Source organism: Choloepus didactylus, chromosome 3 (assembly GCF_015220235.1).
Source record: "Choloepus didactylus isolate mChoDid1 chromosome 3, mChoDid1.pri, whole genome shotgun sequence".
Lineage (NCBI taxonomy): Eukaryota > Metazoa > Chordata > Mammalia > Pilosa > Megalonychidae > Choloepus > Choloepus didactylus.
This window is the reverse complement of record NC_051309.1, coordinates 58,251,179-58,263,204: the sequence shown is the minus strand read 5'-3', so window position 1 is coordinate 58,263,204 and position 12,026 is coordinate 58,251,179. Positions and strand designations below refer to the sequence as shown.

At 33.8% G+C, this 12,026-nt stretch overlaps 1 protein-coding gene across 1 annotated transcript in view; it reads right to left on the bottom strand.

The window, feature by feature from the left end:
- The window catches only part of SRP72 (signal recognition particle 72), a 45,104-nt gene continuing 33,078 nt past the window's right edge, over positions 1–12,026 (bottom strand). Inside the window, exons 12-19 of the mRNA XM_037829864.1 lie at positions 10,860–10,924; positions 9,417–9,512; positions 8,436–8,539; positions 8,223–8,300; positions 7,340–7,477; positions 4,249–4,286; positions 1,391–1,550; positions 1–817 (exon numbers count right to left, since the gene is read on the bottom strand). Of these exons, the coding sequence (XP_037685792.1) occupies positions 640–817; positions 1,391–1,550; positions 4,249–4,286; positions 7,340–7,477; positions 8,223–8,300; positions 8,436–8,539; positions 9,417–9,512; positions 10,860–10,924 (857 nt within the window). The 3' untranslated portion in view covers positions 1–639. The remainder of the gene's footprint in view (positions 818–1,390; positions 1,551–4,248; positions 4,287–7,339; positions 7,478–8,222; positions 8,301–8,435; positions 8,540–9,416; positions 9,513–10,859; positions 10,925–12,026) is intronic.

Here is a 12,026-nt window from a genome sequence, read left to right as displayed (position 1 = left end):
ATATATATATAAATGTAATGAAGAGTATCACATATCCTAGTATCATATGACATAGAATTTATGGTCAAAATTATTCAAGACATTTTAGTTTTCCTGTGGCCTCTCAATTTAATGAAGTGAAGAACACCAGTATATTATTAAAGGTCCCTTTTAATCACATGATATTTTGAAGTGGATATTTGGAATGCTCAGAAGATTCCACTTTCAGTCCCCTAAGGCCTCCTAAAACATAATTTAAGTGGGATTTGAATAGGAACAAGTATCTTCAGACTCAGTTGAAACAGAAGTAGTTTCTGTTTAAATCCTGGGAAAACCTTAGATAACATGCCTTGTTTGTAAAACTGATAGAAGACCAGATTAGCACATGAAAAGGAAAATTCACCAGATATCAAGGTGGGTAAATGCCCAATTATTTTGAGTCCTCATAATCTGTGCAAAGCTAGATGGTACAACTAGGCCAAGTCTCACTAGGCATCCAGTTTGAGAAAGATGTTTTCCTATTTGATGCCCAAGGGAAGAATTTCATGAAAATGTGGGGAGGGGGAGCAGCAGCTCTGTGCTTCTTGCTGTGTTACCTTTATTATGCTCCTAGTGTCATTGAGACTAGATTAAAAATGGCCCACAACAAGAATGTTCTAATCACCACCCACTTTTTCCCCCTTTCTTCTTTTTCTGCTGCTGTTTCTTTTTTGTTGCTGGAGCCCCTGCAGGTTTCTGGTGTCTTGGGGGTACAATATTACTTGTAGAGGCAGATACTGTTGCTGCACTGCCAGGTCTTGGGGAGGTGGGTGGACTGCTCACAGTTTTACTGGCATCCCTGGAATTATCAGATCAGAAAAGTTTTGGTCATTCGTATATTCAACGAAGGAAAAGGACATAATATGTATGTGTATGAATTCTGATATTCACTCCTAACAATATCCCATATATATTCTATTTCTTGCGTTTTCCAACCCCCATCCATTTTGAATAAAATCTTTTACTGTTTTATAATTTTAAAAAAGCAAAATATGGTAATCAGAAAGTACGATTTTTAAAATGACCTATAATCCTACCATGTAGAAACAACTTATTTTAATACTTCTTCTAGTCACATTATACATTTATATCAGTTTATCTAGATAATTATTAAATTGTTAAATGATCTTAGTGTATAGTTTCCTTCTGAAGGTACCTGAATCCTAAACTGAATTTACAATCTATTCAAACCAGAAATACCACGTATTTTCTTTCCTTGTCATAAGCATATTACAAAACACTTTGTGAAGTTATCTGAATATACTTCTCATACTTAAAATACATTAAATATTCTCACTAATAGCATTGAGTCAATCTCAGAAAGTTGTTAACATTATGTTCTAAGTGACTGCAGTTGTGGAATGTAACTTACAGTTCAGATGAAGCTCCTGCAGTTGCTCCCTGGGTCCCTTTTCCAATCTGATCCTTCTTTTTACCCTTCTTTCTTCCTCGGTAGTAAGAACGTTCTCTCATTGGTAACCATCTTTCTGGATCTGGGGTAACTTTTGGGTCATAATTCTTAGGCAGTTTACCTGTGTAAAAAAAATGTAAAGAAATGAGAGCTGTGCCCATAGTATGTTAAAGAGAGTTTGTTTAAACAATGTGTCTAAGCCTGGGAATAAAGAAGGTTAAAACTGAAATAAATTTATCTGAAAAAGTTTAATTTGTATAATCTAGCAGGGGGATTATAAGCATGACACAAAATTTAGAAGCCATAAAGGAAAAGATATGATAAATGTATCTATATAAAAAATTAAAATTTTTATAAGACAATAAATTTTTGAGAAACAAGAAATTGAAAAAATAATTTTGTGTTATAGAACAGAGTGGATTAATAGCCTTATTATAGGAAGAGGTCTTGTTAATCTGTAGGTTAATCACCCAAAGAAAAATGGACACATTTATAATTAGGGTAAGTCAGGAGAAATAAGTTATTAACCTAATTAAAAATGAGAAGGGGGAATAAATATTGTATGATCTCACTAATACTAAATAATTAGAATAAGAGTTAGAATCTAGAATATAGGTTACCAGAGGCTGGGTTTTGGGTAGAGAATGGGGAGTTAATGCTTCCTTTGTCATAATTTCTATTTAGGTTGATTGTAGTTTTGGAAATGAATGGTGGTGATGCATTATATTTGTGAGTATGGTTAAAAGGGTAAATTTTAGGTCACATATATGTTACCAGACTAAAAATTAAAAGATAAAACATAGGATTGTACAACACAGTGAACCTATTGTAAACAACAGACTATAAACGAAAGACTATACTTAATAATACAAGCATAAAAACGTTTTTTCTGAATTATAACAAATGTACTACGCTAATGCAAGGCGTTAATAATAGGGTGGTAGGTGGGGAAAAAAATATACCCTAATGTAAACTATGGACTATCAATAATAGTAATTATAATATTCTTTCATCAGTTGTAACAATGGTACCACACTAATACAAAGTATTAATAATGGGGGTGGCAGTGTGTTTTTAGGAATGCTGTATTTTTCACATGATTTTTCTGTAAATCTACAACTTCTCTAATTATAAAAATTTTTTTTAAATGAGAAGGTGAAAAATTCTATCAGACTAACAAATATTAAATGTAGTAATACCCAGTGTTAGTGACACAATAGTGTCAGAAGTATATACTGGTACAGCATTTATGGAAACCACTTTAATTTGGCAGCACCAGTCAAAATTTATAGACTTCTAGAAACTTATCCTGCAGAAAGACATAAGTTACAAAATTATGTGTAGGAATATCTTTGTGATATTCTTTAAAATAGCAAAACAACTTAAATATCTATCAATATGAGAAATTAAATTACTGTATACCCACATTATCATAAGCTACTTAACTGGGTTAAAAAGAATGAAGTACACATATATTGAATAATTTGGAAAAATGTTCTTCACAATACATTTTCAAGTGGAGGATTAAAACAAATAACCATAATACTATATTCAGTATCATCTCAGTTTTGTTAGCTTTGAGTCCAGGATTCTTTCATTGCAACTTTTTTTTTTGTCTCTTTGATAATTAGGAACCAAGATCAGACACACCCACTGGTGATTACCCATCTAGGGTAAAAAAGTTCTGGCCAAAATAGCAGTGTTTGGGGAAGAGAAATTACAGCTTAATGGAGAGAATCTCCAATTCCTCCAGCAATATCCACAAATTCTCCAACTGTTAGATTTCATTTTCACCTTACATGTTCCCCCAAAAATGGATACAAGTTTTTTCTTCCTTATCCTAATGATAGTACTTTTTCAATTTCTGGAAAAAGAAGCCTAACTTCCTTCCTGACTACAGTCATACTGAACGAACATCACATCAATGATAAATGTCACTACTGTAAAAACTACTTAATTTATAAGGAAATTCTGTTTCATAAATTAAAAATAATTATATATAATCCTGCTATCCCAAAGACTCAAGAATAGCTAGTTGGCTCTAGGGATATATGACTATGCTAAACCAAGTTTTATAATTCTACCCACTCCTGCCATGGATTAAGAACACAGCCTAAGTTAAACAATGTGGCATTTTCCTAATTAATGGTTTTGGGCTGAACATTTGACCTGAACATGTTGGCCCAATCAGATTAATGGGAAAGATTTGTCAACTGGGGAAAAGCCCTCTTTGTCCCACTCAGTGTACAAAACAAAAATGCATAGCCCTGGCTGTTTCCAACAAATCATCCTATGACTCTAATGCATTCAATCTTTGGACAGTAGAACAGAGATGCAAGTATCAGATCAATCAACCTTGATGCTAACCTTCCTCTAGATTTCCAGGTTTATAAATAGTAAATGTTTAAAGTCAGTTTGAATGGTGTTTTATGATACTTGTAGCCAAAAGCACCCTAATGTAAAAGGGTTTACTTTGTGCCAGGCACTGTTCTAAGAGCTTTACATGTAGTAGTAACTCATTTAATCGAATGGGGTATATAGTATCATATTCCATGAAAAACTCAGATATGTTAATTAACCCCTCCAGTCCTACAACAAGAGAATATTAGAATAAAGATTTGAATTCAGGAAAACTCCAGAGATTGTACTCACTAAAGTAATAAAATTAAATGGTAGCTATAGACAAGACAAGAGTCAGTGTTCAAAGATGCAAGAAAAGGCAGCATATTTATGCCCAAACATTTCTCTATAGGGTGAAACTCAAACTTTTATTTTATAGAAAATACTCTAAATATTTAAAACAACAACAAAAACCTTACCCTTCTTTTTCTTCTTCTTCTTTTTCAAATCTCCCTGTCTACAAAAAGAAGAAAACTCATTACCATCATCATGAAAAAATATTTATAAAGGATTAAGTAGGTGGAAGAGAGCGAGCTGGGCACTTAATCATAAAGGGTTTAAGATGTGGTGCCTGCTCATCAAAGTAACAAAATAGTAGGGATATTAATTTAGGTTAAATTTAATCAAGCTCTAGATACTATAGTTTTTGGAATGTGATAAGAAAAGAGAGGTGAAACTGTTTTCAGAAAACAGATACCATTTATACTGGAAAATAATTTTTAAGCGCACATCTTAAGTCTATGTGAATAGGTAAGAAATCTGCACAAGCATGAAAATCTACAGTACTGTGACAAGTTACCCTATGTTTATCAAAGAATATCTCTGGAAAGGTATGAATAACAGTAATATTGGTTGTGCTCCAAGGGAGGAAGGAAATGGACTAGGTGGCTGGGATAGACTAGGAAGGAAAACTTTTTACTCTGCACTCTTTTTTATCTTTTCAATTTTGAACCTTGTAAATATATTAGGTTTTTTAAAAGAAGTAAAACCTTTATTAAGTACATTGAAAAAGAACCAAAAAGATACTGAAAACAGTATATAGAAATCAAGAAAACACTTCAAAATAATTGTTTATAGAGTTTGGACAGCTATAAGTGAAAATCTATGGTAATAGTAAAAAGAGGAAGGCATGAAAATATATCTCTGTATACGTGCATATGCAATAAACTTCTAGGGGAACTATGAAACAGGGAACTAAAAAGATCAGATACCAACAGTTTCTGCTGAAAATTCATTTTACCAAGTCATTCATTTGTCAGAGTTCTTTCAGGGCACCCTAAAGAATAAGAAATGGAACTTACAGTGCCTTATTTCAGTGCTTCATCTCTAACTTATTCTATGGAATATTCTCCTAAATTTGTCTCCCTACAAGTCATACTCCATAGACATTAACTGCAATTTCCCAAAGGTTCCCTGCCATTTGTTACTGTTATGTTGTTTCTCAAACTTTGACTACCTCAGCCTCCTCATTTTCCTCAGAGTCAACTGTCACCTCCTCTATGAAGCCTTTCCTAACCTCCCACGGTCCTCAGGAAGAACTGATTATTTCCTCTAGTCCCTGCACAATCATTAGCATGTACAACCTCTACTGCAATTACTGTTTAACTGTTTCCTTCTGCTGGACTTGAGTTCTTTTGCAGGCAAGGACTATGATATATTTTTTGTCAACACCTACCATAAATCTATAATACACTGTATCTTCAAAGGAAACTAAGCCTTTGCATCTAAAGGTTAGTACAAAATAAAAAGCGTTAATAAAAATGCCTAATGAAAATACCGTGCTAAAATCTAAAAGCTTCAACATCAACGTTCATCTTAATGACTGTGTAAGGGAACAGAGAAAGATGATTAAGAGATTTAAAAAGAACTATATGTTCAAATTACCCAACCCTATTTTGCAAGAGAAAAAAAAATACTGAAAACATTTAAGTAAGTGGACTACAAAAATGGGCATTATTTGAAAATTCCCTTAAGATCTGGCATCAATGTATTTGATTTTGGGTTTCCTGTTAAGCTTTAAAATTGGAATCATATAATGAAATGTAATTTGGAACAGCATAGTATTTTCCAGACTTCAATTCCTTATTAGAACGAATTTTAATATAATGAGGATGAAAATAGTTTTTATCAAACACAGAGTTCATAATGAAGGAAATCAATCCATAGATTGTTCTGATTTTTTTAAGTTTGGAAAAAAATTGATTTCAAAAGGCATCTTAAAAAGGAGGAAAGAGTAAAAACAAATGAAAGCCACAGAACTGGAGTAGTGTCATCTCTTCAGTGCTCTATTCATCGTGAATCAAAATCTTAAATGTAATTGTAGGCTTCTGGTACTGTGTTTTGAGATGGCAATATAGAACAAGAAGAACCCTACAATCCAGCAATTTCACAGCAGTGACACAAACAGATATTTGCACACCGATGTTCAGTGGCATTGTTCACAATTGCCAAGAGATGGAAACATATACATGTCCTACATCAGACAATAAACAAAATGTAGTACATGCATATGATGGAATACTACACAGCAGTGAGAAGGAACGAGGTCATGAAGCATATGACAACATGGATGAAGCCTGAGGACATAATGTTGAGTGAAATAAGTCAGATAACAAAAGGAGAGACACTGTAAGTTACCACTAATGTGAACTCTGTGAAAACTGTAAAACAAATGTCTTATATTGTAAAATATAGGGGACCTAGAGATAGATAGTAGCTAGTGAAGGGGGAATGATAATCGAATAAGAACAGGTAAGATATTGAGGGTAATCTTAATAATATAGGAATGCTCAGGAATGACTATGGTTTGTTAATTTTCTTGTGGTATGGTAGCATATTGAAAGCAAAGAAGTTATTTCAGGATATTTGTTTTTCTACTCCTTTGTTTTGTATTTTTTTTTAAATTTTTTTTGATTAAGTTTAAAAAAAAGGAAAAATCAGAACTTGACTTCTAATAAGTTAATGATGCTGGCTAACTTTTTCTCCAAATCAGCAAAATACATCATCTGAACTTTGGCTCAGAAGTACTAAATGTACATCAGTAACTTACAGGTAAATCAAGAAGGATACATCTAGCCTATGGAATAATATGCACAAAAACAATGAAATATGTCTACATGTAGTAACATGGAAAGATCTCCAAGACTTATTAAATGAAAGCAAGTTGGAAAATAGTAAGTACTATATAATCTCATTTCTGTAAATAACAAATAATAAACTAAACTAAGAAAAATACTTCTCAGTCACCTCTGTGTAAATACCAAGAAAACATCTTGAAGGATATATGCTAAATGAATACTTAGAGGTTAATTCTGGGCAAGTGGAAGTGGGATGGAAACTAAGAGCTTGACATAGCAAAAGCAGAGGGAAACGAAATGAAGAGGACAAACTTTACGTGGAATTTTCATGACAATATTTTTTTTTATTCTTTATATAAGGAATTTTAATTTAAAAATATATTCTATTTTGCTGGATCTCAGAATTAGTGAGTGTTACAATGAAAAACATTACCCTTGCTCCTTTGGTTGATTATCTCCAGCAACTTTTCCACCCTTCTTCCGAATGTACGTAGCACCAGGAGAATTTTCAAGAGCCTCAACATCTACTTTTAGTGACATACTGTCCGACGAGGGTAAGTGTTTACTAAGACTGGGATACAACAGGAGTTAAGGAACATAAAATATATATGCCTGCCAATATATATCAATGACCAAATAAAAAGACACTGTCATTTTTTGATGATCTTCATCAAAAGCAGAAAAATGTTCAGGTCATAATGCCAATTATGTACCATATAATCTGTAAAAATCTGTGAAGGGAGTTGTAACCTAATCATACAACTCAGTAATGAGGGTGGTGGCTTAATAAAAACTTCATTCTAAAACAGCTATCAAGCTTATACAACATAACTTGCTCACTGCAAAGGTTTTTACTTCTGGCTGCTCAGCATTCAGCCCAGGGAGCCCACCCAGACTGGAGTAGCACACATAATCCAAACTCAGCCAACTGGATCCTCTTATCAACAGCAATTGCTTCAGATGGGTATGTGACTCCCAAGCTAGGCCAATCAGAATGACATTTCAGATACATCAACTACCTAAATAAAATATCCTTTCTCTTTCTCTTTTTTGCTGCTGGCCTTGAACCTGGAGGAGTACAGGCTGCATCCCAGTGACTTCAGTTTTGCTTCTGGATCAAAGTGTACTCCAAGTTGGACCTACCCCTGCATTTATGAGTTACATGGATCAATAAATTCTTATTTTTGCTTTAACTAGTTGGAAGAGGTTTTTATTTGTTTTTTGGAATTAGTAACAGAAAAAGCCCTGTCAAATGCAGGTAATAGATATCTAATGTGCTATTTGAGAGCTGTCCAGAACCACCACCAAAAGGATACATTTTGGCTTTCTCAGGATCTACAAGTGAGTAAGCAGAAATAAGCTGTGCCAGGGTGTGAATATCTTTTGGATTTTGTCTAAAAGAAGAAATAAGAAAATTACTAAACAGTTTATAAAACTGAAGAATGCAACGCAAAAAGTAGAACAGCTCCCTCATATCAAATAATAGCAATAAAATTCAGATTTTTACATCTCCACCTTTCAGAGCTTACTTCCATAGCTGTTCTAGGTCACTAATTGCCTCCTTCTTCCGTCCATATTTGAGTTTGAAGTTTGCAGCTTCTCTTATCAAGGACAAATGAGCTGGAGATTTGGGCTACAGGTTCAATACAAAGAAAAAAAATATGCTAAATATCTAGCAAATCAATGAAGTCAATATTCGTTAGACCTTTAAAATGGACCTATCCATTAAATTCCTGATCTTAAGTTTTATTGAATGTCTGAAACAACAAAACTGAAATCACATACACATGCAGGGAAGGGGTCAGCTAGACAAGTTAGTACAGGTAATCAACAATTTATGAATTTGGCACACAATCCATTCTGTATTTAGGCTTTCTTCAACTAGGAACATTCATCCTTAATCAAATTTTAAAGATATGTCATGCCAGTTCTCAAACATTAATTTAACACAGTACTTTCCAGGACACTGATGTCCTGCCACTGAACATAGTGCTAACAGTACAAAGCCACCTGTGTGTATATGTAAGAGTATTTATAAGTTGGCTATTGCCTAAACTGAGCCCATACTGGAAAAATGAAGATGTTCCAAAGACATGATATACAATTATTCCCTGTACTGTTCTTCTACCAATTATTACCACCTATGGGCTCTCCAGCCACTTAAGCTGAGATCTCATGTATAAAAAAAACATGTAATGTTACTATTCTTCTTTCTTGAGATTATACATGCAAACATACACAGGAAAGAGCTTCAGAAAATATAATGGAGTTTTTTTTTTTCGCTCTGCAGCCATTATTTCTAATAACTTTACTTGAATGTGGTATGCATAAAAAATAACTCAGAGTCTAATAGCATTCCATTTTCTTGATAATGAATTTGACAGCCTGAGTTCCATTTTCTTGATAGTGCCTCGGAATATTTTAGTTCTCTTAAAATTGAGTTCATTATTGCAGCTTTCAATTTTTACATAAAAAACATGTCCTCACAATGTTTTACTCCATTTACTTACCTGATGGTTTTGATACCACTGGATAGCTTGTGTGAAGACCTCAATGGCACTATCAATATCCTCCTCATGGCTGTACATGGTCACTAATGCAGATACCTACCCAACCAAAGGTATAGATTAATGAATAAAATTCTTCCTTCACTCCCAGAATAAACTTTATAAATGAAAAACAATGTCAAAATAGCAAATAAAGGCTGCTGGGATCTCTGCCACCCATCATCAAAAAATTTACTATCTTTAGAGAGCATTAATAAATTTATCCCTAGAAATTCCATGAACATCAGAGGTAGTTATATATAAAATATACCTTTCTTCTAAAGCAGGGCTACTCAAAGTGTGGTTGACAGTCCAGTGTAGTCCACAGCCTGTCCACAACAAGGTAAGTACAGAAATTGAGAGTAAGTGCTTAGAAACTTCTGTACAGTAAGACACTGCTGGACATTCAATGTATGAGGTATGGACTGGTGTGCTTAAACTCCTGTGGTGAGTCATATGTGGCCTGATCTGCATAAAGCCAGTGAGAAAAAGCTTTCCTAGTATATTTGAGAGATAACAAGGAGGCTCAGTGGCTGGAGTGGTGTAGAGGGAGAAGAACAGCAGGAAATGAGGATAGAAAGGAAAAAATCAAAAAGTTGAATTTTTGACATCAATAAAACTGATAAACCTCTGGCCAGACTTACACACACACACACACAAAGACACAACCAATATCAGGAGTAAAAGAGGTTCTACAGATATCAAAAGAAAAATAAGGGAATATTATGAACAGTGCAGCAACCTGGATGAAATCGATACATTCCTTCAAAGGTAACAGAAGGCTAGCTATTAAGTATTACAAACATTGTTTCAGCCATATATTATATTTGAGTCTTATGTACAGTAATTATAGCCCAGTCCCTACAATAGGAATCTTGAAAAGAGATAACACTACCATAATGATACACATTTGAGTAGGAACTGCAAACAACTGGTAATAGAGGATACAAACATGAATAAAATAGTCTCTGTTCAACAGATATATCACCACTATAGAATCAGTCTCTATGAAATAGGTGCTTTCACAGCTATATTAGTAATCTAAACTTAAGATGCTTGAATAATCAGAAGAGAACTAAAAACTAAAATTGTTGGCCACCATTACTCCATTTCTTTTTAATTCAAAGAAATCACATTGAAGATCTATATAGGTCTTAGGTTATTAAAATTGACTCTCAGTAGTAAGATAAGGCCTAAACAGCACCTGGCACTTTTGAATAAATAATATGCCAATGAAGCAGAGCAAAGAATGGAATTAAATTTATGCCAGATAAGTAACTGTTATTATCTTTACTACTCTTACATCATGAAATATATAAAGAAATAAATAAAAAAGAACACAAAAAACATCAGACATATCAATTGCATTACTTTTTCGGTCTTGTAATATTTTACTTATGAACTCACCATGCCTGGTTTATGCTTTAACTCCTCTATGCTTCTCAATATTAAACATGCTTTGGAAATATTACCTTAAGTTAAAAACAAAATCATCATCACATTGAAGAAAGCAAATTATGGAAAAAAAACAAGAAATTTTACTTCCTCCCCATTACTCTTCCTTAGTAAAGCAACCATAACGTTTATATTTTGTAACATTTGTAAATACACACAGCTTTGGGATCTTTGGGATAATGCACTCTATTTATTTTGCAGTTTAAGAAATAACATGTCTTGTTTAAGCTCACAAAGAAGTTAATGACAGAACTGCTGCCAGAGCAGAACCCCAGAAGAGAAATTCAACTTTTCCTTTGTCAGACTGTAACTTGAAGGTGGGATCCTTCTGTAAAGGCCTTAAAATATGTCACTGTAGACAAAAGTGCAACAGAAAGTTTCCTATGAGGGTAAAACTCTGATTTTCCACTCACTGCAAACCTAACAATCATTCCAAAGTCTTTAAAAACAAAATAAAACAACCCCAAACAGGCTTGTAATTTCAGGATGATATATAATCCTTGTAAAAATAACCTGATGAGGAAAGATAAAGGGGAGAGGGAGGAAAAGAAGAGGGATGGGGAGAAGGAAAAAAAAAGGCATGGGAAGGAGGTAAGGAGATGTGAGAACTGGGTAACATGGAGATCAGCAATATTTCTCAACTTTGTTTTCATTATTGTCCCATTGAGGAATCTTTTTAGATGTCTTTCCCTTGATTACCACTCCTGACTCCCATGGCTCCTCCATGAAATTTTAATACTAAAGATAAACAGCACATCAATGTACATACTGTGATCCTTCAAAAGGCCATAATCATTGTAATAGCTAAGATTTTTTCAATCCCCCCACAAAACCAATTTCTACCACCATTGAGAATGCATGGTCTGCACTAAAACTGTACAACAGAACTTTCTGTGATGATGGAAAGGCCCAAATCTGCACCATCCAATATGGCAGTCACCTGTTATGTGAGGCTACCAAGCTTCTGAAATATGGCTAAAACAACTGAGGAACTGAATGTTCAAGTTTATTTAGTTTCAGATAATTTAAACTTAAAATAGTTCAATGTGGCTACCATATTGGACAACTCAACTTTAGATAACCGTAAGGTTGGCTCAAAATCCTGGACAAAAACACTGG